This window comes from Pseudonaja textilis, chromosome Z, assembly GCF_049901715.1.
Source record: "Pseudonaja textilis isolate UNSWEBS1 chromosome Z, rPseTex1.2, whole genome shotgun sequence".
NCBI lineage: Eukaryota > Metazoa > Chordata > Lepidosauria > Squamata > Elapidae > Pseudonaja > Pseudonaja textilis.
In genome coordinates, this window is record NC_142008.1 from 35,403,939 (window position 1) to 35,431,665 (window position 27,727).

Sequence of the window (27,727 nt, forward strand, 5' to 3'; positions counted from 1 at the left end):
TTTGTCTCAAAAGCCCTTTTTCACTGCCAGAAAAGGTTTCACAAAATTTAGGTGCTTCTATAAAGACTCTGGACTAAGTTGTCTTTATGTGTTCATAAACTCTTTGAGGTAAGCTAAAGTCCTTTTTTTGCAAGTAGTTCTTAACATGGATTATAATAGAAGGCATTATAGAAGACTGCAGCAGGGAACTATGGGTGTCACAGCTTATGGAGTTTCTTGAGAGAGGAATCATAATACTGACACAGACCTTGTGCTAAAAAACCAACACATCTAATAAATGACTGGAATAATCTACCTCAGAATAATCTTATCTCACTTTTCAACATCAAATGCTAAATTCTGAACATGTTGAAGGAGAGAGAGAAGCCTTTTTCATGAAGGAAATAATTTTTTGAGAAAATGTAAGGCAGATTCCTTGAAGTATTCCAAAGTTATTTTTTTTTCAATGTATTCTACTGGGTTACTCTGCTGCATTCTTCAAACATACTGCTTTTCCCATTCATTCTTTATTTTACTTTGGTTCTGAAGTCAAACATATCATTTCATAATGGGCAAACCATGGAAATCTGAATTATAAACAGAAAATACTGTACTCTATTCATATGGCAAGGCAATTATAAAGCTGTGTTCTTTGTATTTGCTGTCCAAGCTGTACATTGGCTTGGATCCAGACTAGGCGTCTGTGAATTGAAGGAGCTGAATAGGTCCAAAATCTAGGAATTTTTCCACTTAGGGAAGAGGAAGAGATTTTTTTTTCTGACTTCTCTTTCTCTTAATGCCTTATCCACAACCCTGCGGTACCAGAAATACTTTGAATATAGTGGAAAAGGAAAAGAATTACTATGCAAAACCAAAGAGTAAAGTGAATTAAAATCATTTGCCACGTTTTTATGGCAAAAATATCTATATATTAAATTTAGCTGAATGGATACTCCTTGAAATGAAAGTAATTGCTATCTTGGCCAATCATTCTTAAAATTCATAATTCAGGTAGCATATTTGATGATTCCATAGAAACTATTGAATATCAAAGAAATTCTGCATTTTTTGTATCTTTAAACATTTTTCTAAACCAAACATTTTAGCATTCATAATGTTTTCCGTTATCCCAGCTAATATGACGCTTGACTACATTGACTAAGATTATGGGATCTGCAATCCATTGTAGCCAAAATCCCCAAGTTGGTCAGAGATAACAACAAAAATCACTGAAAATTGTAGCTTTTGTGATTCACATTATAAATGACTGTTCTGCTGATTAACTTTTTTAAAATAATAATAATACAGCAGAGAATAGAAATTCACCTTAATTTCTATCTGAACAAAGAGGAATGAAATGAAATAGAAATGAAAATACTATTTTGAATAATTCTAATTCAACCTTTTAAACAGTTGATCAAACCCAAACAATCATGTGTTGGTATAACTAGATACAATCAGGGTGGTACTTTCATCCAATGTATTAAAATATATGGAATGTTGACTTAGATTTGAAGTATTTGAATTCAAATGCTAATTCAGCCATGAAGTCTGCTGCAAATTTTACTCAGTGATCTTATCTTTCTTTTGATCTTATGGACAAAATCTGTAATGGGGAGATAAGACTGTCGATTGGTTCATAGTATCTTTGCATGAATTTCTTACCTCACCAGACTGAGCCAAGTGAATAGAGTTTGTATGTAACCATAAACTCTAATAAATCAGAATTTATATCCCTCATACAATTAGAACAGGGGTCTCCAAACCTGGCAACTTTAAGATTTGTAGACTTCCAGAATCTCTGTACCAGCCATACTGGCTAGGGAATTCTAGAAGATAAAGTCCACAAGTCTTAAAGTTGCCAAGTTCAGAGACCCCTAAATTAGTTCTGCTCATGTTGATTTGAAGCATCGTCCTCCTTAGAAGTTCCAAACCTAATGGATGGGAACTATGTAGATAGATTCTTTTCTGTTCTATATCCATAATTTGTACACAGGACTTTATTCTAACATCTTTCATTGAGGTTTTTTTTTCCTTAAGAGAAGAAAACAAATATGACATCCATTGTTCTATTATTACAGATTTGAATTTAGATTTTATTTCTTTTTCAACAGCAGTAGGGAACATGTAATTATGATGATGCTTCAGTAGTCCATCTAGGAGTTTCTAGGAAATCTGTGTATTTCCTTCCATTCTGATTTGTCTTTCTTTCTACATAAATTACCAGAAAATTCTTTGTCATTCTTCTACAAAAAAGAAAAAGAAAAAAAAAACACAAAAAACGGAATAACTATCCTGCAATTAAATATGAATGGGTATGTTAAAAAAAACAACACCAAAATTGTTAGGTATGGAAAAGAGTATGTTTTGAATCTCAGAGTTCTTAGGAAAAGCTGCCATTTCATTTTGGCTTTATAAGACAGCATGTTTTGCTGAGCAAAACTATTCAGCAAAAGAGCTGTTTAGTCACATGGTCAGACATAATGCTGACACGTGTGATATCTGGCATTTTGGAGTGTAACAAAACTTTACTTTTACACACCATTCTTTATGTCAGGGAATATCTACAAATATCATTCATTGCACAATGGGGACCCAATGAAAAATCATATTAAGAAACATAACTCCAGGAACTTAATGCAAATCTCCGAACACATACACAAAATTTAGCAAAAACCTGGTGCCTTTTAACCATTAGCGATAAAATAGTCTCTACTACCGTAAACAAAATGATCTTATGAATTTTTAAGACTATGTTATGTTCCTAAAATCAATAGCTAAATAAAAATAATTTCATGCCTAAGTGAGAATGAAAAAGAAATAAAAAGAGAAACCAAGCTTACAGGAACAGCTCTTTCTATTACTAATTATGAATCATGTGACCTGGACAAACTTGGATTACCATTCAGTCCACTCCCTTGTAAATCTGATTTGGCTTAACCAGGCATTATTATGTGGATTTCATGCAACTGCTTCCCTTTCTGAATCTTCCAGACACAGTGTATTAAATTTCTTGAATGCCACTGAATACAAAATGCTATCCTACTCTTTCGTTTGTTTTGTATAGTCATTGTTCTAAAATAAGAAGCAGAAGTTTCAACATAGCCTTTTTCTATTTTTATATTCATTCAATAATCACTAATTTTCATAAATGTTACTGTCTCAACATTTGCCTATATTTCTTTTTTTAATTAAAAAAACTGCTGACCTTTCAGCTGAAAAATTTCTGAGCTTTTCTTTCAAACCATAACCAATATTTATCTAAAGCCAAGAAACATGTTTGCAGGATATGAGTTCAAAAATAAAATATATTTTTTAAACAAATATAAAACATTTTAAGTGTGACCTATTCAATTTTTAGTTACATGTTAGCATTTACTAGAAAAAACACGAATGTGTAGTTTTTAATATTTTTTGCATGTTTACAAATCTTTTATTTGTATTCTTTCTTTTTCTTTGTTCTTTGCTTCTGAATATTACAGCAAAAGTTAAAAGCAGCATTACTAATAATAATTCCCTACTTGCAGTGAATGTGGTTGTATATTAGAGAGCAATTATATTCAGTTGGGGGACGGGGTAGAAATAAAGATGGCAGCTCTGACTGTGTCATTAAAAATGAATTCCAATTTTGCATTGTGTGCATGACAGGGTAAAAAACATTGGGGTTTCAATTACACAGCCTCAGCCATCATCTTGATTTTTTCCAACCCTGATAACACCCCTTATTTAATATTATGTAGCATTTAGTTTACAATATAAATGAAGTTTAATTATATAAATTAAGCTTAGTTACCTCTATACTGAGCTTGACTTTTTGTGACTATGGATACATCATGTTATTGGTAGCCAATTGGAAGTTGTTTTTGTTATTTACTTCTTTGGGGATATTTTTGACATTTTACTCTTGCTACAGTACTTTTATTTTCTCATCTAATTTGTACTCAGGCCCAAACTTACATAGTTCCATGTTCAGACAAGGTGTGTAAGTTGCTGCTGCATGCTGCAGTACTAAACCAAAGATAGGCAACTGCACCCTACAAGGATAATTATTTGTGAATTGCATGACAGGCCTTGCAAGGCAACCCCATTCATTTTGCAGTTGAATCATTTATGGATTTAGGCAAACATAAGCCTGCCTCTTTGATTTCCTCCTGTTCTGATTCTTAGTTTTTCTAGACTAGGGTGAACTAATCTGATAAATATGGACCATGTTAGCTGGAAATTCTGAGAGCAGAAGTTTGGAAAACTGTTCCAAGATATGGTAGAATATTTGGAACTAGTTCCAAATAAACCATTTCTAGACAGCACACCATTGCAACTGACAGCTTTGAATAGTTAATATAAACAAAAACCCCAGTTTTGCTCTAAAGATTATGCAGTCTGCATTTCAATTAGTGGGAGAAGATAGGATTTGAAGAGAACAGCAGAACAAAGGAAGGAATGGGATAAAAAAGGAACATGAGCAAAACCTAAGGGTAAGGTTCGTTTAATTTATTTAGAAATTAATTATTAGGCAGCGTAACCTAATGGATAGAAAGGGAGAATCTGTAACATATCCCGCAAGTCCAAATAGTTTCTATCAGCTAAAACACAACTACTGGAGGAAAAATGAATGTACCTCCTGAGTCCTGAGTACATTCTGGACCTAACAGAACCTTTGAGCTCTCCATCATATTTGTTTCTTTATCTGCCTCTCTTATTAGCAGAAATTTCTGTTTTCATACAAGAAGAAAAAAAAAAGAAGTCCCCCTTTCTAGCTACAAATATTTTAAACATATAGAAAGGTGTTTTCATAACAATTGTGGGCCTTTCAAATGCCCAGATCCCAAGGACCATATATAATAAAATATTTTAAATACTAAACACAGAGAAATATTTCCTTGAATTGACACAGATTCCAATAAGTGCATGGACTGGACATGCCCGCGATATTTTTCTTAGCAACAGCAGGGAACTTTTTGCCTTTGTCTTTTTTTTACTTGGTAGTCTAGCCTAGGGGTCTCCAACCTTGGCAACTTTAAGACTTGTAGACCGCTGAGGAATTCTGGGAGTTGAAGTCCATAAGTCTTAAAGTTGCTAAGATTGGAGACCCCTGGGCTAGACTACTGCTCTGGAATCTTTATGTAATCTGTCTTCAAACTCGGTCTAATTCTGCTTGCCTTTTCTTGAGAGTATTCAGTATAGCTCAACATTATTTTATCTGGGCTGCAGCTTGTAATAGCATGCTGAATACAAGTAGTCTTTGACTTACAACCATTGGTTTAGTAACCATTTTATAAACATCATTTTGTAAAGATCATTTTGAAAAAGTGACTTTTTCACACTTATGATCATTGTAGCATCCCCACGGTCACATGGTCAAACTTTGGATACATGGCAGTTGGCATATGACGATTGCGGTACCCCAGGGTCATGTGATCGCCTTCTGACAAGCAAAGTTAATGGGAAAGCCAGATTCACTTAACAACTGTGTTACTAACTTAACAAGTGCAGTGATTCACTTAACAACTGTGTTACTAACTTAACAAGTGCAGTGATTCACTTAACAACTGTGGCAAGAAAGGTCATAAAATAGGGCAAAATTCATTTAACAATGGTCTTGCTTAGCAACCACAATTTTGGGCTCAATTGGGGTTGTACGTTGAGGATTCATTTTCAGAACCTCTCCAGATTCTGACATCTTGTGGGACCTAGGAAATGAGCCTTCTATAGCACAGCATTTTCCCTATGGAACAATATACATGTGAAGAACCAGGTGCCCCTTCCCCCAATCCTCTTGGATATTCATAAGACATAAAGGGCTGGCTGTTCCTCCAGATTTTGATTGGGAAGTTAAGCATGCCCTGTTGGCTGATTTGTTTAGTTCTGGTCTTTGGATTAGAGATGGAATGATGTTTAGACCTTGCACATATGTTATATTACTCATTTTTGGATGTTATTTTTATATTGTGTTGCTGGTTTTGGTTTTAACCTTTTGTTCACTACCCAGAGTTACTGGTGTGACATGGGTGGCTATATAAATGTTTTAAATAAATAAATAAACAAACGCAGAAGAGTGGAATACCAAAGCCATCTGTTTTTTTTATTGATTATGATGCCTTTGACATTGAGATATACAGGAGAAAACAAGCCAGAATGCCACTTTTACCTGCATCAACCTTAATGTCGATCTTTCCAGGAAATTCTAACCAGAAAGTCTGCTCTGATCAGGGGGAAAAAGTTTTAAGTGGGGGGAACAAAAAGAATAGAGAAATTTCCTCATAAAAACATTCACTTGAAAACTGAGGATGTGTATGTAAATATTAGTAATCTTATGAAAGAACAAAGCATGCCATAAAATGAGCTTTAAATTAGGGCCACACAGCTTTCTACAGCTGGCTTGCTGCTAGTTGAAAATTAGGTAGAACTGTGGTTGGTTTAATGACAAGGCAACAAATACATCTAGGGCTGATGGCAAAAGAGACTGAAAGCCAAAGATAGAGAAGCTTTGCTTGATTATAGTGATTACATCATGCTCATTAGAATTTAAACTAACTAAACCCAAACACAGACATCATATCTTTATTTGATAGCTGTAGTCTAGTAAATAGTGGGAAAGGATGTTGTGTATGGATTAGACTTGATGAAATAAAACCAGACATTCGTTTTGAACCTGTCTGGCATTTGAAAATCAAACCTTCAGAATGAGGCAGTAAAGTTAACTTGTAAAGACAGAAGTCTTTGATTGGGAAGCATCTGCACAGTGTTTTTTCGCCTGCCTTGTTTTAGGAGAAAACCACCTCAGCAACTGGATATGAGACATACATGCACATTTTAGGGAGCTACATAAGATGTCTGTGGGAACAGAAGGTGCTCAACAATGTTCTCCTTTTTGCTTCATAGCAAGAATGTATTCCTTACTCTTTGATGACTCACAGTTGATTACTAAAAATGTCCCTCTTGCTGCCTGAACTAATAGTGATAAGACAAAACAAAAAATGAAAAAACACAACCCTCAGTGAGCCTGATTCATGTTCAGTCACTTGCAATATACAGTTACTTTTATTTATGTTACATTTCTTTTTAATTACAAAACCTTATAATGTAACCGTAAATATTCTAATAGATTGGGTATATTTGACTTTGCCTCTAATATATTTACTGGAAATCTCTCTTAAGAGCTAATATTATCAAAAGTTATCAACTTTTATATTTGTTCATAACAATATCATAAGTCCAACTTGCAGTATGAATTAACACCAAGTGTCAGAGTGTTATATTGGTGAGAATCTTGGACTGGAGTATTAGTAAAACTGGCAAATATCTTTTTGAAAAATGTAAAGGAATGGCGTCATTAGCCATTTTTTCTTTACCATTGCTTACTTTTTGTGCGAGCTACTATTATCTTAAACAAATACAGAAAATGTGTATATGATTAGCACCTTGAGCTGGTTAACATAAATACTTATCTACAGTGTAAGAAAATATCAACACAAGCAATACTGTCACTGAATTCCTGATTGCAACATGCTCTTTTCAGCACATATGAATCCATCCAACTTAAAAGATGGATTTAAATGAATTTTAATTCTGATATTTATTGTTTTAATGTTTTTTATTATTTTTATTGATTGGAAGCTATCTACAGTTGGGAGAGGTGTAGCATATATGTTCAATAAGTAAACGAATTTCTTTTATAGTTCTGGAAAATTAATCCTATGAACCTGGATGTTGATACAAAAGAGAGAGAAGTGGTATTATTAGAATAGTTTGTAGTACTTAATAGCAGAAATATTTACAGTGAAATATACTATCTCTTTGATTCAAATTTCTAAAATATTATTAACATAATCAAAGGAAAAAGAAAAATATCCATTGTTTTTATATTATATAATTAGTAGAATATATCTACTAGCTAGCAAAATTTAGTGCTGGGATGTTCAAAGTCTAAATCTGGTCTAAGCCTGCTCAAGAAAGTTACGTGGACAGTTCTATAAAAATGTATAAAGATCTTCTCTATTTTATTATTACAGAACGTTTCAACTCCCTGAGCTAGTGTTTTTAATGAACATAAATGTTAAGTTTAATTTTCTAGAAAAAGCATATTTTTAAAAAAATTCAAGATGACAAGCTTGGGAATCATTTTACTGTGCAATAATAATACAGTATTTGAGAGTTGGTAATTATTTCACTTACCTTTTGAAATTAGTCAGTGTATTATTTTTTGTAAATGCACTGTAATATTATATACATACATACATACATACATACATACATACATACATACATACATATATACATCCATAATATTCTAGCAAAATATAATAAAGAAGCTAACATAACATTTAAGTTATATTGTGAGCTAAGTTGTAGAAAGGATTCAGTATAGTGAACAGCTTAACTTGGACTTGAGTTTATAGATGGGACAACCATCTCACAACATAAGGAGTCTATTATAAACAAATAGATCCTTCAACAAATACATTGCAACCATGTTCATAAGACACACATATTTCAAAAAAGATTGTCTTGGCCTTACATAAACAATGTACCCACAATAACCTGATAGATTATTTGGAGTTTAGTTTGCAGACATAGATTACACCACTCTTGCAAGTTATGGTTTAAATTGATAATAGGTCACTAACAATCAGAGTAGAGAGTGAATAACTAGTATGGGTAATGATAATTAATTCTAGAATCTTCTATCTGGATGCAGTTGGAATTGCTACTCATTTATTTTAATCCATGACTTCTGCTAAAATATCAGTCATACATCCTGCTTCTTCCCATTGTGAATACAATTTCTGAATTTAGATGTGAAGATCCCTGCCTCCTCTTTCATAAAAATTACAATTGCATGATCTTCTTTATTAGAGAAGTGAAATGGTAGTGACCTTTTAATTTATTTAATGAAAGATCTATGATACGTTCTGCATTTTTATTAAAATCGCAACTATATCATTATAACTACCTATGACTTTAGTGGAAGCTAAGTAACATCGCATAGGTTGAAACCTAAAAGTTGCAGGACATTTCTACTGCTGGTGGTTTTTAAGCCTTCAAGTTCCAAGTATTTCTCATTGCTAATACAAATCAATTAAGAGCAGATGAATCTTCTAGGTGTTTCAGTAATTTTACAGAGACTTTTTAAAGAAACCATGTTTGTGCTATAAATGGTAACAAGTTGCAATGACTGAGACAGGAATATATATATGTGTTACCATAACACAAAACATTGACTATATCCTTATTCCACTAAATAAATCAATAATTTGATAGAAATACAGCAAACAATATAAAAGAGCATCTTTTCTTTTAAAAATACCCCCAAACATCCAGATTATGTGATTTAAAAAAAGTTTTAAAAATATAATACGGAAAGGAAACATTATCAAAGAAACATTATAAAAGCTCAATGCTTTTAACAGGGAGTTCCAAACGGGGCATACATAAAGTCAAATTGAAATTAAAGTACAAGAAGTTGTTCAACTTGTCAAATAATAATTGCATTAATCTGGCAATGCCACATGTTTCAAACAAAGTAACTATTATAAAATGTCTCGATTTGGGTTGGGGCAGATTAAAGCAGTTGTGTGGAGTTGCTGTAGTAAAGAAAAAGAAGACTCATTTTTGTTTGTTGAACTTCTAAGGCAAAAATCCATAAAGAAGAAAAAAAGAGAGAGAGAGACAGAAATAAAAAAGAAAGAAAGAAAGAGAAAGAGAGAGACAGAAAAAGAAAGAAGAAAGTAAGAAAGTAAGTAAGAAAGAAAGAAAGAAAGAAAGAAAGAAAGAAAGAAAGAAAGAAAGAAAGAAAGAAAGAGGGAGGGAGGGAGGGAGGGAGGATGGGAGACACACAGACAGAGAGATACACACACAAACACACACATACAGAGAGAGAGAGAACCTGTTGTTTCATAAGAGTTCTTACACAATGTTGACAAAATATTAATCACATGAGATCATGTACAATAGAATTCTTTAAATGTTTAAAGAAACAAGTAGAGGGATTAATACACTAATATGTGGATTGGCTTGAAGCCATATTTATTCTCAATTGGAATAATCATAAGAATAAAAACTGTGTTAATATATTGCAATCTTTTAGCTTCCTTCTTTTTACATTGTTTATTAATGACTTTGATGAAAAGATAAAATCCCATAAAATTTTAACATTTAAAGTTAAAAAGATGGTTGCAATTTTCTGTTCTAATCAAATTATTAGCATTTTTTTTTCAAATGCTGCTGGCATATTCTGCTGAATACCTTTAAGATAAAAGCAGGCATAACAAAAATAGAACCAGCCCTACCATCATCAATGAGGCATCCATTTTAGACAGTTAGATGCTGAGAGGGTATCAACCAAACATTATAATAGAAAAGTCTATGTTTTGCTTACTTTGTGCCTTCTCAGCCAACTAAGACAAAATTGGCAAGAAAATGGTAAGAGAACACCTATCCATTCTAGATGAATTGAAATCACCAAGTCCAGATAGATTACATTGCAGGGTTTTGAAGGAACTAGCAGACATGATCTCAGAATCACTGAAACATGTCTTTCAAAGATCCTACTTTGAAAGTACCAGAGATCTTCCAGAGAGCAGGAAAGCAGATGAAATGATTCCCATCTTCAAAATGGGAAAATGGATCCAGAAAGCTATAGACTTATTGGTCTGAGATCAATACATTGAAAGATCTTGGAAAAGAGAATCAAGCAATGAATCTGTAAATACCTAGCAGCAAGCAGAGTTATAAACAGAAGTCAATATACGTTTGTCAAAAACAGATCAAAATGCTGTGGATATAATTTACTTGGACTTTGGTAAGGCATTTGATAAGTAGACCACAATCTATTACTTAATAAGGTAGAAACATGTGGGTTAGACAGTATAATTCAGGACTGGATGATGGAATGGATTTATAACTGGCTGACCAACCATACCCAACATTCAATAGAACTACATCTACATGGAGGGAAGCATGTATATCCCAAGGTTTTGTCTTATGCCCAGTACAGTTCAATATCTTGATAGACAACTTAGATGAGGAGACAGATATGGAATCTATCAAGTTTGCAGACAATACCAAGATGGTGGGAATAACATTTGAGAAGATAAGATCAAGATCCAGAATGATTTCTACAACTTGAACACTATATAAAAAAAATGAAATTCAATGGTGATTAAAGTAAACTTTTACACTTTAGGCAAGAAAAAACAAAAGAACAGTTATACTATAGGTGGTCCTTCACTTAATAGTAGTAACTGTGAGAAGGATCTTGGAATCCTAGTGGACAATAACTTAAATATGAGCAGCAGTGTGCTGCAGCTGCCAAAAAATCCAACATAATCCTAGGTTGCATTAATAGAGGGATAGAATTAAGATCAGGTAGAGTGTCAATAACACTTCTTAATGCGTTAGTAAGCCATATTGCATCAAGTTTTGGTTGCCATAATATAAAATAGATATTGAGATTCTAGAAAGAGTGAAAGGAAGAGCAACAAAGATAATAAGCGACATATGAACACTTTACAAGAATTGGGTATGTCTAGTGAAAAGAAGGTCGAGGGGTGAAGAATACTAATGTTCCAATATTTCAGAAGCTGCCACAAAGAAGGGCTCAACCTATTCTCCAAAGCACTTGAAGGCAGAACAAGAAACAATAGATTGAAACTAATCAAGGAGAGAATCAACCAGAAATAAGGAGAAATTTCCTGATAGCTAGAACAATTAATTAGTGTAACAGTTTGCCTTCAGAAATAGATACTTCATCACTGGAGGTTTTTAAAGAAGAGATTGCACAGCCATTTGCTTGAAATGATACAGGATCTCTTGCATGAGCAGAGGTTGGACAAAAAAGACCTCCAAGGTTTCTTCCAACCTTGTTTTCTGTTATTCAGTCATGTGACCTTAAAAGCAGTAAAATCCTGTTTTATCAACAGAGCTGGAAAAGAGTTAGTCCAACTGACTTATAATATACTGACTGCATAGAAATGGAAATGGTGCTATTTTCTTCCTAGATATAGACAAAATAAATATCATAACCTGGCCCTGTGGGCAATAAATTCTTTTTCTTTATACATCACACAACAGACTTGCCCTGATTTTTATCTTATATTTATTAGAAAAATTTATAATTTCTTTATTTTGAGAATTGTGTTTTCTGTGTTTACATGGGTAAATATACATATTGACTATTAACCTTATTTGTGGTATTTCTATTTCTAAGTATATTGCATATGTCATTTTCATTTTGACAAATACAATATACAGTACTTAGTGACATATTGGATTCTTTCTGTATTTATAAAATTAATAGTGGTAATCATTTTTACTACAGTATTAATTTGTAGGTATTTTCAGATGAAACTCAAAATGTCATAGAAGATTTCTGAATATTAAACTCAAATAAACAAATCCAAGCATGCACTCTATAATTAATTGTATATTTAAATTATTAATAACTGAGTTTTTTAGATGGATTATACGGAAACAATTTACTTATATGGTTAAACATTTAGTTACTCAGTCAGTTGGGCTTCCATGCTACTGCAGTTTGAAGATTATAAGCAACTTACAATATCTGCTCTAGCAAGTAAAATTAAAGCAATACAAAGAACAAAATTAAATAATTGATCACACCACCACTCCATTAATCAACAATATTCAAACCTTGAGAGTAAAAATAAATTTTCGGTCCCATTCCAGAAAGTCTTCTGAAAGAACAAGGCCTTAACCATTGTACAAGAGTCTATCAGGATAGAACTAATTAACTTTAGAAGAAAAGATATATTAAGGGACGGGTGGAACTTCATGGAGAAGTATCAAGCATTGGATTCCTGATGGCTGTGTTATTTCATTTTTAATGAGCTTTCCTGATTTGACTGGCAGGCAAATTTCACCAGAAGTATTAGGTTTTGGAAATACCCAGTTTTTGTGCCATATAAGGTTTTTAAAGTTAATTTTACAAACTTGAATTATGCCCAGAACAATTCAACAGTCCATAACTACTATTACCACTTCCAAATGGTCTTCAGGGACAGGTCTATCTAGAGTGAGTTGCGAATGAGTTGTATAGTCAGGAGCAGACAATGCAGTGGTGGGATTCAATTTTTTTTTACTACCAGTTCTGTGTGTGTGGCTTATTTGGTGGGCGTGGCTTGGTGGTCATGTAACTGGGTGGCATGCTTGATGGTCATGTGACTGGATGGCATGATTGGTGGTCATGAGACTGGGAGAGTGTGCGACTGGTTGGGCATGGCCAACTCAATGTCACTCACATCAAGGGGTGCCTTGCCTGGCCTCTCTCCTCCCAGCCATTCACACCTTGTCACACCCAGCCTCAGTATATCTATAGTTCTGTAAAAATGTTCACCTTTTTTTGACTTTATTATTTACATACTATAGATGTACTTTCATAGACCACTGAAAGGAGGAAATGGCTCACATGCTTTACCCATGAGTATGATAGGCAACAGGCTTTTAAGGGGCTGCCAGAAAGAGGGGGGACAATGTATTTTCCAAAGAAGCAGAATGCAAACAAGAAGCAATGGATGGAAGCTGAACAGAGAGAAGCAACCTAAAACTAAGGAGAAACTTCCTGACAGCGAGAACAATTAACCAGTGGAAATGCCTGTCTCCAGAAGTTCTGGGTGCTCAATCACTGGAAGTTTTTAAGAAAACACTGGACAGCCATTTCTCTGAAATGGTATAGGGTTTCCCCAAAGTCCCTTCTAAGTATTATTCTGACACCTTTCCCAGGATTTCTATTCAGAGTTTGGCATCCTCAGTTTTTCTGCCTGAGAAGGGGATGGACTAGAAGACCTCCATAGTCCCTTTCAACTCTGTTAAACACACATGTATTTATGCACTGAACTATAGGCATTGAATGCATGTATTGTAAACCGAAAAATACCTGGGCAAAAGAAAGGCAGTAAAATCATTCTAGGTGCAGGGACAGTGTAAAATATTAATATATGATAAATAATTGAAAAATTAAAAATAATAGCACAGAGTTTTTTCTCTCTCTCTCTCTGTCCCTTCCTTCCTATTACTTTTTCTTTCTTTCTCTTTCTCTCTCCCTCCCTCCCTCCCTTTCTCTTTCTTTCTTTCTTTCTTTCTTTCTTTCTTTCTTTCTTTCTTTCTTTCTTTCTTTCTTTCTTTCTTTCTTTCTTTCTTTCTTCCTTCCTTCCTTCCTTCCTTCCTTCCTTCCTTCCTTCCTTCCTTCCTTGTCTCTTTCTATCTCATACACCCACACCAAACTCTCTCTCATGACACACACACACCTGGTCTGGGATGAACTGATCCAGTGAGCTCCAGAGCAGCAGGCAGCAGGAAAACGAAGAAAACAGTAGCCCTGGAACATCCATCCGCCCTTCCTTTTGGAGCACCATGGCTGCAGCAGTGGCAGCGGCACGGCTGCAGGAAGCAGCCCCAGCAGTTCATTCCCTCCCTGTCGGGGCACATTCACCACCCCTCTCAGCCCCAGCACAGCAGAGAAAGCGAATGGCCATGGCATGCTCCGGCTGCCTCCATCACTGCATCACGCTGAGGGTCGCCTGCTCACTCATCCATCAGCTGGACTGGACTGGAAATGGAGTCTCACCTTGGCCTCCACCCGCCTGACCACTGGCTTCTTGACACGATCAGACGCTGCTGGTTGGAGCAAGGGGAACCACAGTGTTAGGCTTCAGCAGAAAGAACCATCTCTGGTGGAAAGAACTGGGCCAACACCCAGCAGCTTGGATGAAAAGATGCGAGTGAGGCAGTGGCTGCTCTCGTGTCAAGAAGTTCTGGTTCTTTCCACCAGAGATGCACAGCCTTTTTTTCCAATTCTAGCTATGCCCTTGGCACTAGCCACCACGGGAGCCCAGCACTGCGGTTCTCCTTGCTCCAACCAGCAGCCTCTGCTCATGTCAAGAAGCCGGCGGCCAGGCGGGAGGAGGCCCAGAATAGGTGCAAGGTGGGAGAGGCCTAGCAAGGCCAGGGGTGGCAGGGGAGGTCTGGCAAGGCCCCAGGCAGTGTGGGGACGCTGGCAAGGCCCTTGGCAGTGTGGATAGGCCTGGCAAGGCTCCAAGTGGTGGGTGGAGGCCCAGCAAGGCCCCGGGTGAGGAAGGAACTAGCACAACTTGCAGGCTTACCTGTGAACAGGCAGATCAGGGTTGCTCAGTTTGGGCACAGGCACCACATGGGGAAGGCAGGGTAGAAAGGCAAGCCACGAGGACCCAGTGTGCCACATAGGAGGGCAGGAGTGACTGGGTGGGGCTAGCAGCGGACAGAGGAGCAGCACAAGTGAGCATCGGGTGGGCGGGAGAAGCGAGAGGGTGGCGAGCAGGCGACTGGGTCCAGGACATTGCCCGCCAGAAGTTACTACTGGTTCGACAAACCATGCCAAATTGCCGCTACTGGTTCTCCCGAACCGGTGAGAGCCAGTTGAATACCACCCCTGAGACAATGGCATAAGTCAGTGATGGTGAACCTTTTCGGCACCGAGTGCCCACACTGCAACCCCAAACCCACTTATTTATTGTGAAGTGTCAACACACAAGGGTGGGATCCAACTGGTTTTACAACTGGTTCAGTGAGCACGCGTTTGCACGCGGCCATTGTACTATGCACGTGACCATGCCTGACGAGCACTGTGCGTGCGTTCACAGCATTTGCAAGAAATCATCAGCTGTGCTGCTGGACAAGTGCCGTGAGCGGGTGTGCAGCATTTGAAAATCCTCTTCTTTCCTGCTTTTTCAACCTTAGCTGTGCCACGCAAAGCAGCTGAGGTTGAAAAAGCAGGAAATAAAGGACAACCAGACTAGGTACAAATTGTGGGTTTCATTTTATTCAAATAATAACGAAGAGACCTCCTCTCCCCTTTCAGGTGGGGTAAAGTGAACTCCCCTTTTCCATAAGAAGCAACATCTCATCTCTCTCTCCCTGTCTTTCTATCTCTTCTATCTCCCTCTTTTTCTTTCATTTCTTTCTCCCCTTCTCCCTCTTTCTCTTTCTCCCTCTTTCTTTCATCTCTCTCTTTCTCCCTTTTTCTTTCATCTCCATTTCTCCCCCTCTCTCTTTCTCCCTTTCTTCCCCCTCTCTTTCTCCCCCTTTCCCTCTTTCTTTCATCTTTCTTTCTCCCCTTTCATCTCCCTTTCTCCCTTTCTCTCCCCCTCTCTGTCCTTGTCTCTCTTTCTCCCTTTCTCCCTCTCTTTCTCCCTTTCTCCCTCTTTTTCCTTTTATCCCCCTCTCTTTTTCCTCCTTTCTCCCTTTCTCCCTCTTTCTCTCTTTCTCTGTCTCCTTTTATCCCTCTTTTTCCCTTTATCCACCCTCTCTCTGTGTCTCTCTTTGTCTCTTTCTCCATCTCTTTCTCTATCCCTCCCCCTCTCTCTCCCAGTTCTCTCGCTACACACACTGTTGCCTGGAGATGAACTGAGGAAGGAGAGTGTTGTGGAGCGATGGTAAGGAAGAGGCATGAGACCAGAGCGTACAACTAACAAGGCTTTATTGTAGGGAATAAAGGGTTGTCGCGTCTGCTTGCTAACTTGCAGACTAGCGGGCGACAACGGGCTGGCTCTGCCCGACAGCTGGCTTATATAGCCGACTGTCAAACGGAGCCAACCAATGGGAGCGGCTGGTGCTCCCGCTCAAACAGCGGACCTGGTTGGGAACCCCCACCAGTTCCACGGACATAACACTCCTTTCCCCCAGCTGGGAACATGCGTAGTCCTGTAGATAAGTTGGCTGTCTGCGCTGGTGACCAGAACGTCGCAGTTCGGGTGAACTGTTGGCTGGTGACAAGTCCAGGCCCTCGGGACGTGCCTCGGCGGTCGTCGGGGCATGGGATTGCCCTGGCGCGGTGTTCTGCGAAGTCGGTGAGTCCCTTTGCTTGGGCTGACCCGGGCGAGTCTCGTGGTCCGGTTGGCAAACTGGAACGCCGGCTGCTGAGTCGGTGATCCTGGCTGGAAACTCGGGTTCTCCAGTAGACCTTCCTGTTCATCGGGAAACCGGGTCCCACAGGGAGCTTCCGTCTGGCACCGGCAGGGAGACGTTGGCGCTGGCAGGTCGGGTTGGGTTGGTATCAGCCGCACGTCGCCTTCTGAGTTGGTCCACGTGCCTTCGCCACAAGCATCCATCTTCCAGGAGGACCCTGTAGGATCTTGGACCTGTGACTGACACGATTTGACCTGGTACCCACAAAGGATCCCCTGCATAGTTCCTGGCGAACACCAGGTCTTGCAAGGCAAAGTCTCTGACCAGACTGTCAGACCCTAAAGGGGTGTCTGGGCAGCAGTGGGGGTGTAGCCTGTCCAGGGTGGTTCTAAGGCGTCTCCCATTAAAGTTCGGCGGGAGATTTGTTAGTAGTGGTGCAAGGCGTCGTATGTTGGCTAAGCAGGAAAGCGAGACAGTTTAGAGTGCCAGTCTTCCTAGCCAAACCTGGCGAGTGCCTCCTTGGCTGACCTTACTGCTCTCTCTGCCATCCCGTTGCTAGCGGGGTGAAAGGGAGCTGTAAGGACATGTCTGATGCCCAAATTAGCCACGTACATACTGAACTCACATGATGTGAACTGCGGGCCATTGTCAGACACCAGCATGTCTGGGAGTCCATGGGTGACAAACAAACGGGTCAGGGCTTTGACTACTGCTTGGGTGGTGGTCGTGGGAAGCAAGGCCACGTCAATCCACTTGGAGTAGGAATCCACGACCACCAAGAAAGTCTTGCCATGCACTGGTCCAGCCAGGTCGACGTGCAGGCGAGACCAAGGGGCACTAGCACTTTCTCACCTGGTGGGCATGGCGGCGGGCGGGGCAGCCCTGGTTTCTTGGCAAGGTTGGCAAGAGCTTACCCAGTTGGCGATTTGAGCATCCATGCCGGGCCACCAAACGTAGCTGCGGGCCAACACCTTCATCCTTACGATGCCCGGATGGCCCTCGTGAAGCACCTTCAGGATGGGTACTCGAAGGGTGGTTGGGATGACTACTCTTGTGCCCCACAATAGACATCCCTGTAGCCTCGACAGTTCCTGCTGGCGGGTTTTAAAGGGAACAAAGTCAACTGTACATTGAGTTTCCGGCCACCCCCTTCCCACCCAGTCCAGAACCTGGGCGATTATTTTGTCCTTTTTTGAGTGCGCCGTGATGTCTTCGGCTGTCACTGGAAGTTTGTGTTCGTTGACCTCAAAAATGGCGTGAATTGGTGCAGGGTCCTCGACTGGGACTGGCAGGGGGCAGCAACTGAGGGCATCGGCATGACTCAAGTTCTTGCCAGGACGATGCACCAACTTGAATGAGTAGGCGGCCAGAAACAAAGTCCATCTGGTCATTCTGGGTGAAAGTACCTGCAGGGTTTGCTTATCTCCAGATAAAAGTCCTAGGAGAGGTTTATGGTCAGTCACCAGTTCAAAATGGTGGCCAAATAAGAATTCGTGGAACTTTTTAACTGCAGCAACCGCAGCCAGGGCCTCTTTATCGATTTGGCTGTAGTTCCTTTCTGCCGTAGAGAAAGTCCTAGAAAAGAAGGCAATTGGTGCCTCGGAGCCATTGGGGAGTCTGTGGCTTAGGACAGCCCCAATCCCAAAAGGGGATGCGTCAGCAGCCAGGACCAGAGGAAGGCGTTGATCGAACTGGACTAAAACCGCTTCCGATGTGAGTAATGATTTGACTGATTTGAAAGCGTGGGCTTCTTTGGGTCCCCAATGCAAGGGTGAGTCTTTATCTAAGAGTCTATGTAGGGGTTCAGCGACTGATGCTTTGTGCGGGAGGAATGAGGCGTAAAAGTTTAGGAGCCCCAGAAAGGCTTGTAGTTCAGTCTTGTTGGTTGGTGTGGGTGCCTCGTGGATGGCCTTCACCTTGGACTCAATTGGGTGGATGCCAGAGGCGTCTATCCTATAACCCAGAAAGTCCACCTGCCTAGTGGTGATGGCGCACTTCTCCCTTTTAAGTTTGAGGCCATGCTGCCTAAACTTCTCTAGCACTGTCCTGACCCTCTGAATGAGTTGAGGTCGGCTAGTAGCTGAGACTAAGATGTCATCGAAATACGGAACAACTCCTGGGAGACCTTGGAGAATCCGTTCCATGAGTGATTGGAAAATACCCGGGGCCACACTGACCCCGAATTGGAGGCGCTTACATTTGAATGCCCCTCTATGCGTGGCTATGGTTTGTAATTCAGCTGTCTGATCATCAACAGGGAACTGTTGGTATGCCTGGGACATATCTAACTTTGCGAAAATGGTACCGGGTTCGAATGTGTGTAACAGGTGCTGAATAACAGGGACGGGTATGCGCTGACCTGTAAATAACGGTTGAGCGTGGTTTTATAGTCTGCGCAGATCCTTAAACTGCCATCCTTCTTGAGTGGGGTGACTATGGGGTCTCCCATTTGGCAAAATCAGTAGGTTCTAACACCCCTTGTTTAAGTAGTTTGTCTAATTCTGCGTCCAATTTAGGACGGATGGCGAAAGGCACCCTTCGACCATCCCATCCTCGTCGCCAGTGTTGTGGAGCGATGGTAAGGAAGAGGCATGAGACCAGAGCGTACAACTAACAAGGCTTTATTGTAGGGAATAAAGGGTTGTCGCGTCTGCTTGCTAACTTGCAGACTAGCGGGCGACAACAGGCTGGCTCTGCCCGACAGCCGGCTTATATGGCCGACTGTCAAACGGAGCCAACCAATGGGAGCAGTTGGTGCTCCCGCTCAAACAACGGACCTGGTTGGGAACCCCCACCAGTTCCACGGACATAACAGAGAGCAAAGCCTTCTGTAGCACTCCCCACATGGCTCCTGAACTGACACCTGTGACAGAGGGAGACCGAGAGCAGGAAGCCGAGCTTTGGATTGTGATGGGCGTTAAAGTACCCAGCTCTGGTGCTTCCTTAGCCATGACTGCTGAGCGAAAGAAAAGATATTGGGCTCTGCCCCCACAAAGAGGAACAGTAATGATTGCAGACAGCCCTGGCTGTCTGGGAAGGGGGATGCTCCTCCTGTCTCCCCAACTTTTCCTCTAGCTGCTTCCTCCTCGCTTTTCCCCTTAGCTGCAAGGCTAGCCAATTGCCACAAGATTGTGGCTCCTCCTGTATGTGGAGAAGAGGTGCTGAGAAACAAGGTGGGAGGGTAGAAAGGGCTTTTGGAGGGTAAAGGGGATTAAACCTTTCTCCATGCTCATGGGGAGCCGCTTCATGGCTTTCCCTCCTGCTTAGAGATAGAAGTCCCGCTGATGGGGATATTTTTTTTGTCTCAGAGCTAAGCTAAATGAGAGCTTTAAATGAGACATGGGGGTGACAGGGCGGGCAGGCAGGCAGGGGCAGGGCCAAGCAGGGCAGGGGTGATTTTTTTACTGCAGTCTCCCTAGCAAACCTGAGTCATGGCTGCTGCCTCCTGCCTCCATGCATTGAGGAGGCTGAACAGCAGCGGGAAGGGCACGAAACTCCTGAGCTGCAGGAAGCAGCTGCCAGCAATGTCTGAAGATGTTGTGAAGGGGAGTCTCAACCCCTCTCCCCCAGGAGCCGTAAAGTGTCACTGGCCCTCACCAAGCCTCCTCCTTCCTGCTGGGCATGGAGTGCTTCTGGCAAGGAGGAAGAGAAGCACTGTGGGAGGGGAGGGGAGCGCTTTGCGGCTCATGAGGGGGGGAGTGCAGGACATCATGCCCTCCCCTCAAAGGCCAGGGGATATCTGGGAAAGGCTCTGATGCTGCCATCTCCCATGTGGTACCCTTCCTCCCCGTTTATCACCCCTGTTGCCAACATGGATGCGCTGCAGACCACCAGCTTTTCCTGGTGACAGCAGCGGCAGCATGAGTGGGCGAGGGCTCCAGGGATACCTGCTCCCCCTCTGCCAGAATCATGCTCCCCACCAGCCCAGGTGGATCCAGGACCTTTCTTGTGGCATTGTTAAAAGCCGCCTGGGGCATGAGGCAGGCATACGGGCACAGGGAAGCGACTGGTGGCAATGCTCTTGGCTGGTAAGAGGGTGGATGTCCTAGGGCTGCATGCAACCAGCGATGACACCGACAGCAAGCAGGCCAGGAGTGGGAGCAGCTGGACCTGGGCTGCAGTAAGTAAGCGAGGGGGGCCACAAAGTCAGCAACTTATCAAAAATTGTGCAGGCCACATAAGTCAAGTGAGGAGTCCGGGCAAGCAAGCAAGCAAGCAAGCAGCCGCGATGACAACAAACAAGGAGCAGGAACCAAAGAGCAGCCAAAGAACCATTAGGCAGCATGTGTGACTCTGGAAGCAGGAGAGGCAGATAGGGGAGGGCGGGACCAGCCAGTGGGAGAAAAAGTTAAACAGTTTGGCCAGGTTTTTTTGCAAATGGGACTGGGAAGGCAGCGTGATCTCAACCTGAAAATCAGCTGGGAGGCGTGCATGCGCGGTGGAGATGAGTTGGACCGACCGCTCGTGTGCCCACAGAGAGGGCTCTGCATGCCACCTGTGCGTGCCATAGGTTCGCCATCATGAGCATAAGTGATAATCACCTATTGTACTTCTTATCCCTAGTCCCATGAAAACAACCAATACAATTTCAGTTTCACATCTAAGCTTAATTGCTGACTGAAAAGTCCAGATAATTTTGTAAATTTAGCTTCACAATTTTCTCAATTACCTTCCCTAAACGGAAAGGTTGAAAACAGAAGAACAATCATTTAGATTATCCAATATAATATTGTGTATCCCGAACTTTTATTCATAATTAGATACAACAGGAGTAGCATCTTCCCATAATGAAATAATGGAAAAGCCACTTCCTAGATTCCCTGAATGCTATTGCCAGTCCAAATTGTCAATAATATGATTCCAGAGTATATTCATTAACTGGCTAACAAAGTAGCAACAAAGTAGCAAGTGAGTAAGCATGGCAACAGACCAACCAATGGGAGGTGACAGCCTGGGTGTGGTTTGGCTCTGTGTGCTTTGCTGAAAATTGAAAGTGAAACTGTCTTGTTTGCTTGCTGAAACTAGAGTTCTACTCTGAGCTGCTGCTGCTTGTGTTTTTGCTTATGTTAATTGAAAGAATCTACAAATGGTATTGTAAAATATACTCATTATGTTATAAAGAAGTTAATGATCCTGCTGAATCAGTCATTGTGTGTTTTCTGGACTTGAATTTCTGCTGCAAACTCTAACATATGACTAGACAAATACGTTTATGTAATTATGAGGCAATTTTGTATTCTCATAAAGGGAGAATTCTCATAAAGGGATCACAACTAATGCGTATTCTTAGCGGACATCTGTCCTGAATTTGGTCCTATCTCCAAATTTTGAGATATAGTGGAATAATTAGGAATAGACCTTCATTTTCTTTGGGCAGTGTGGATGGATCTTTACCTAGCTGTGTTTGGATTCTGGGTCTCGAGGAACTCTGATCCTGATTTGTTTTATTATAATTATAGTCCATAATAGTAAGGAGGGCATTGAATTTTAGTGACTGATTGAACTACTATCTAAACAAATTGATACTTGAGCTTAAATTCAAATTATCAGTGAAATCACAGTCTAGAATGATTAAGATGTTGATTGTGAGAAATTATGGACAGTCTTAGTTTTAACATTTGCTCTATGTGATTATGTCATTCTGAGACACTGTTTTTCTTTAGATAACTGATAAAATTTATTATCAGATCATTTATGTAGTTTGGCAGTATTTGCATCTGATTTCTGCTACACAGTTAAGACAAATTCTGGATTCTAACCCATAATGAACTGATCTAGTATATACTATGAATTAGTTTTGCCGGTTAAAATGTTTCTAAAATGTTAATAAAATTACTTGAACTCAGACTTTGATCAAAATATTTATGGCCTTTCTCATCAAATAATTCAGGAAATCCTTGTTAAAGCAAAGCAAAAGAAAATCTGGAAGTGAAAACAGAAAAACCCAAGGCAATTCTCACACTGTAAGCCATTTAATCTTTCATTGCATTAGTTATTTATACAATTCTAAAATTGCATAAAACGGGTAAGTTTGTTTTAGATTTTTATTCTAAGAGCATGTATAATTTTTGTGTCATTTTTAAAAAGCATCCATAATTTGAATGAGAGATCTTTCCATAGCTATAGAAAAGCTTCAAGATCATTACTCATTCTTCACAATTAAGAAAATTATTCAGGGCAGATTTTTAAAAACAGAATTCATTCCTAACAATTTACAATTTATAGCTGTAGTTTGCATAGTAGCTCAGGAACTCACATATGGCTTATGTCAAGTGGCAGAAACCATGTTGTTTTCTAAATTACACTGATTTGTAATGTGGTATTGAAAGATCCTAAGCAGAATCATTGGCAATAAATTACCAAATCTAGTCCTCGACATTTTTATCTAGACTTCAGATTCATCAAAATGAGCCTAAGAGTCAAGTTTTCTATGTGCACAATGCTACTAGTCAAAGAATAAGAATGAAGATTGTTCAATTTCCTCTCTCTTTGGAACCAGACCAAACTGACATTTTCCTTCTGTTGATCTTGGCAAGAAAGAAAAGGGAGGGGGATATTTTCTGGCCTGTTGCTGATTTTTAAAAAATTTTGTTTTTATGAAAAATGTTAAAACATGGGCTTGTTGTCAAAATTGTTGTATTATTAAGAGTGGGTGGAGTGAATTAAAAAACTGGCAGCTGTCCAGAAGGCTATTATGGTACTGATAATGGTGAATCGTATTCAGCCATTACAGTGAAGCAGAGCTTATTGCAATAATTTTTTTTGCTGTCTGATGGCTGATATGCACAGTTAATGAATCAGAACCAACTCAAAGGTTAATCTTCTGGGAGGTAACCAACTCTGTCCACCTGAAATTGGAATCTAAGTATGATATTTATTAGTTACATGATGATACATTTGAACAAATGTTTGACTGAAGATTTGTTAGGCCTTTAAGGTGAAAATACTGAAAAAGAAATAATTTTAATAACAATAGTTTGAATCAAATACAAAACCAGAAATAGAGAATAAGAGAAATGTGACTTACCAAATAAAATAAATTGGACATCAAATGAAAAAGTTTGTGATCCTTGAAAGAAGACTTTCATTATGTTAACTTTTTTCATTGTAATTTTTATATAAAATAAAATTCAATATAATTATGGATTAAAAATCAGAAATGTTTACTTTAAAACCAAAGAAGCAAATGGATTAAGTCAGATTGATTATAATAACTACAGGGAATTTTTGAATGCCTTTTATCTTTGAATAGGAAATTTTGACATTTCCTTTCTAAAATTAACAGAATGCTGCCCTCTGTCTTCATAAATGATTAGTGAATGAATATTAATTTTGATTGCAATTAAGTATGGAGATCATTAATGATCTCATTTTTTTACAAATGCAAATTGCAATAACTGTTCACTTATGGTATTTAGATTTTAATATTCATTTTAAAAATCATAATATCAGAAGATGAGACCAACATTTTATGTGGTCAATTACATTACAGTGACAAACCAAATATTTATAGAATACTCAAAAACATGAAGCAGTAGAGATATGCTAGGTTGCGTTGTGTAGTTATACAGAAGGCATATTGCTTTTTAAAATAATTATATAACTATCATGCTTTTGAATCATTGATACTGATTTAATATTTTCCATTCCTCTAACCATTTATGAAAAATAAAGGAAGGGCTTCACCAATTCAATGTGGACTCTGTCCGCAACATGATATGAGGAACATTTCATTTACTGTGGTTCCTCTGAACTTCCAGGAAAGTCATGGTCAGTCTCTTTGCTGGGACTGATCTTCCTGAGCCTTTACATATGTAGATGTTAAATTAAATTATATATGAAGTTAAATAATAGTGTCAAAAACACACATATGCAGATACAACAAATATCTTTAAAGCAACATTCCTTGCTATTCTGTTTTTAAAAGCTTTTGAGAATTCTTTAACTATTTTTATCCTATCAGTTAAAAGTTGCTGGTTTAAAAGGCAGAAGAAATTTCTTCTTTCCTTTCCTCTTCTTTCATTGTTTTTCCAGTTATCTTAAATAGAAAAGTTTCACATTATGATGGATTTAAAAGACACCGTACAAGAACCAGTTAAGTTTCAAGAATTATGATAGTAGCACTTCTTAACTTTGGATTCATAAATCGCTGTTTGGATGTGAAACCTGTTGTACACACAATAAAGTTCCTACTGTTTATGGAACTTCAGAGAAATTGGTATATCCTTAGCATGGCCTTTGAACTCACCAGGACAGTAATGCCTGTGATAAATGAGTTTATTTATAACTTGCTTAGTTGATGTCTTTTCCCATTGAATCAGCATGCTCTCTACATTTTAGGGATATAATTTCAAGGGCTGTTAAACCTCTCTGAGAGTTTTGTAGCCCTCCTATGGAGCTGAACTGTCCAGCATTCGGCTTGTTATGATAGAACTACATATGAAAGCCATTCAGAAAACTGACAGCTTCAAGTGCTAGTTTTTATAACTCCAAGTGGCATTTAATCTGAAAAAATAACACTACTAGAATCAGCATATAATTGGCTTTCTACTTCCAGTCTTTCCTGGTATTCCTATCCTGTAAAATAAGTCAGTGCATTGTGAAATAAATGTCTTTAATATATCCTGTGAGGGGAAAGGTGGGCAATTCTTGCTTTGATTCTAGAAAGGGAGAAATCTGAGAAAGAAATATCGGGGGAAATGGTAAAGATTATTTTTGTATAATTATGCCATTATATTAGAGTGATGTTTTTTGTGCAATTATGCCATTACGTTAAGAGCAGTATTGATAACAAACAGCAATGCTGACTTTCATGAGTCAGCATACTGGAGAATTTTAATAGTTGTCCTCCACATAATACCACTATTTTAAAAACAAAAAGCTTCAAATGGATCATATGGAAAGAACCCAAGCAGAAAATTTGCATTGCATGTGTTCAGATGATGCCTAGAAGCTTATTAGTTAAGTATAACAGATCTCCTCCCAACAGACATTAAACTGAATGTTGAATGCCACAGTTCTTGCAGCACAACACAGCGATAGTGGAAATGTAACATACCAGGGTTAATATTGAGGAATACTCTACTGTGAAGTAATCACAGTCAGGTAATTAATCAGGTGGGCTTGAAAAAAAGCTAAGTAGTGTCAAATCTGGATACCATTTGAATGGCTGATTAACCAGGAAATCTCAGAGCTGAAAGCTAAACTAGAAAGTTTTTAAAATAAGCTAGAAAGAATTGGAAAACTATTTCCATATTGCTATCCATATTTCAAGAAAACTATGTGGGCATATCCGTGAAGCACCAGTTGTCAAGAATGACCCAATAAAGTTTTATGTTTTAATTTTATTGAATATATTGACAGCAATATCAAAAAGAGATGGGCAGCACACAAATCTAACACATAAATAAAAATAATACCCATTCATTTTGAAATAAGGTAATTCAGAGCCATGATGATGGAACATTAAAATGATGATGGAACATTAATCTACAGATCAAGGCCTTTTGTTAATGAATTATTTCCATTTTTCTAAGCTAGAAATTGAAATTTATCAAATTGATGCGTTATTGTCTGTGTATCTGATTTCATTGTTCACCTATTAGTGAAATGAAACATTTTTGAAACAAATCCAAGGATAAGTTTCAGTACAAACAGTTCTGAAAGCCAATTTATATTTTAATAAGGATTTATTTATTTATAGTATGGACAATAAATTGACTTATAGTGGTTCAAATGTTAATGTCCAGTCCACCCAGCCATTCAAGGATAGGGTGGTCTATGTTGAAAAAATCCGACATTGGGTTGGTGTAAGCTCTTATTGGACATTCCGACACAATGTGATGGATATTTTGTTGAGGACTACCACATTAATAAGGAAATAATTCCATATGAGCTGTGGTGGTGCAGTGATTAGAGTGCAGTACTACAGGCTACACTTCAGTTGACTGCCAGCTGCCTGCAATTTGGCAGTTCAAATCTCAATAAGGCTCAAAGGCTTCCGGTTTGAGCTTCTTCGGCAACAGACCAAAATCTGCGATCGTGCGCAGTTTTGATCTGTGCTCGCTGCTGGAGCGCCCGAGCTGGCTGGTTTCGGGGCTAAGCCACCCCGTAGAGGTAGTGAAGAGGGGGAAGACTGCCAGCAGGGTCGAGAAGAGTTGCACCTCTTCTCCCCAGCTGGCCATTATTCCCTTTCCCGAAGGCAGTTGCAGTGGTGGTCAGAAATGGCCAGCTCGGTGTGGGAGGAGCTGGCATCCCGACAATACAGCATGTGATCTTGGAGGTCTGAGATCGCTGCTGATATCTGGATGGTCCAATTGGATCTAAACCGTCCCGAAGAGACGGTGAAAGTAAAGAGCGCATTCTGTCGATCCCAGGGATATCGCAAAGTCCCTGGTAGATCCAGGAGAAGCTCTTCTTGCCAGTGATGAAGAGGCAGCTATTAAAGCTGCTGAAGTTGGGACAGCTCTGAAACGAAAGAGAACAGAAAGAGAGAGTGTGCTGGTTTGGTGAGAATTTTTTCTTTATTTTAAGATTTGAAAAGGACACCCTAAGGAAAGGAAAGAATCTGTAAAAGTTTTGACAGAAGTGACTAAGCGACGATTTTAAACAGGAATGTCAAAGTAATATATATATATATATATATATATATATATATATATATATATATATATATATATATATATATATGGATCTTTGGTTGTTCGGGTTTTCTCCCGCGTAAGATTCGAAGTATCTAGGCAACGTTTCGATGAAGTCTCATTCATCATCTTCAGGCTTCTGTCTCTGGCTCTGTGCTTCTCAGAGTAATGTGAGATTGCAGCTGCTTCCTCCTTTTAACTGCCAGTGG

General features: G+C 39.2%; 1 protein-coding gene across 2 annotated transcripts in view; it reads right to left on the reverse strand.

Moving 5' to 3' along the window:
- POLR1F (RNA polymerase I subunit F) overlaps positions 1-27,727 on the reverse strand; it is a 208,225-nt gene that overhangs the window by 21,054 nt on the left and 159,444 nt on the right. Inside the window, exon 5 of one of the 2 annotated variants that reach the window (XM_087917422.1) lies at positions 26,233-27,345. The exons of the other annotated variant lie outside the window; for it this stretch is intronic. Coding sequence (XP_087773548.1) covers positions 27,201-27,345 — 145 coding nt within the window. The 3' untranslated portion in view covers positions 26,233-27,200. Of the gene's footprint in view, positions 1-26,232; positions 27,346-27,727 lie in introns of those variants that run through there. 2 annotated transcript variants of the gene reach the window in all.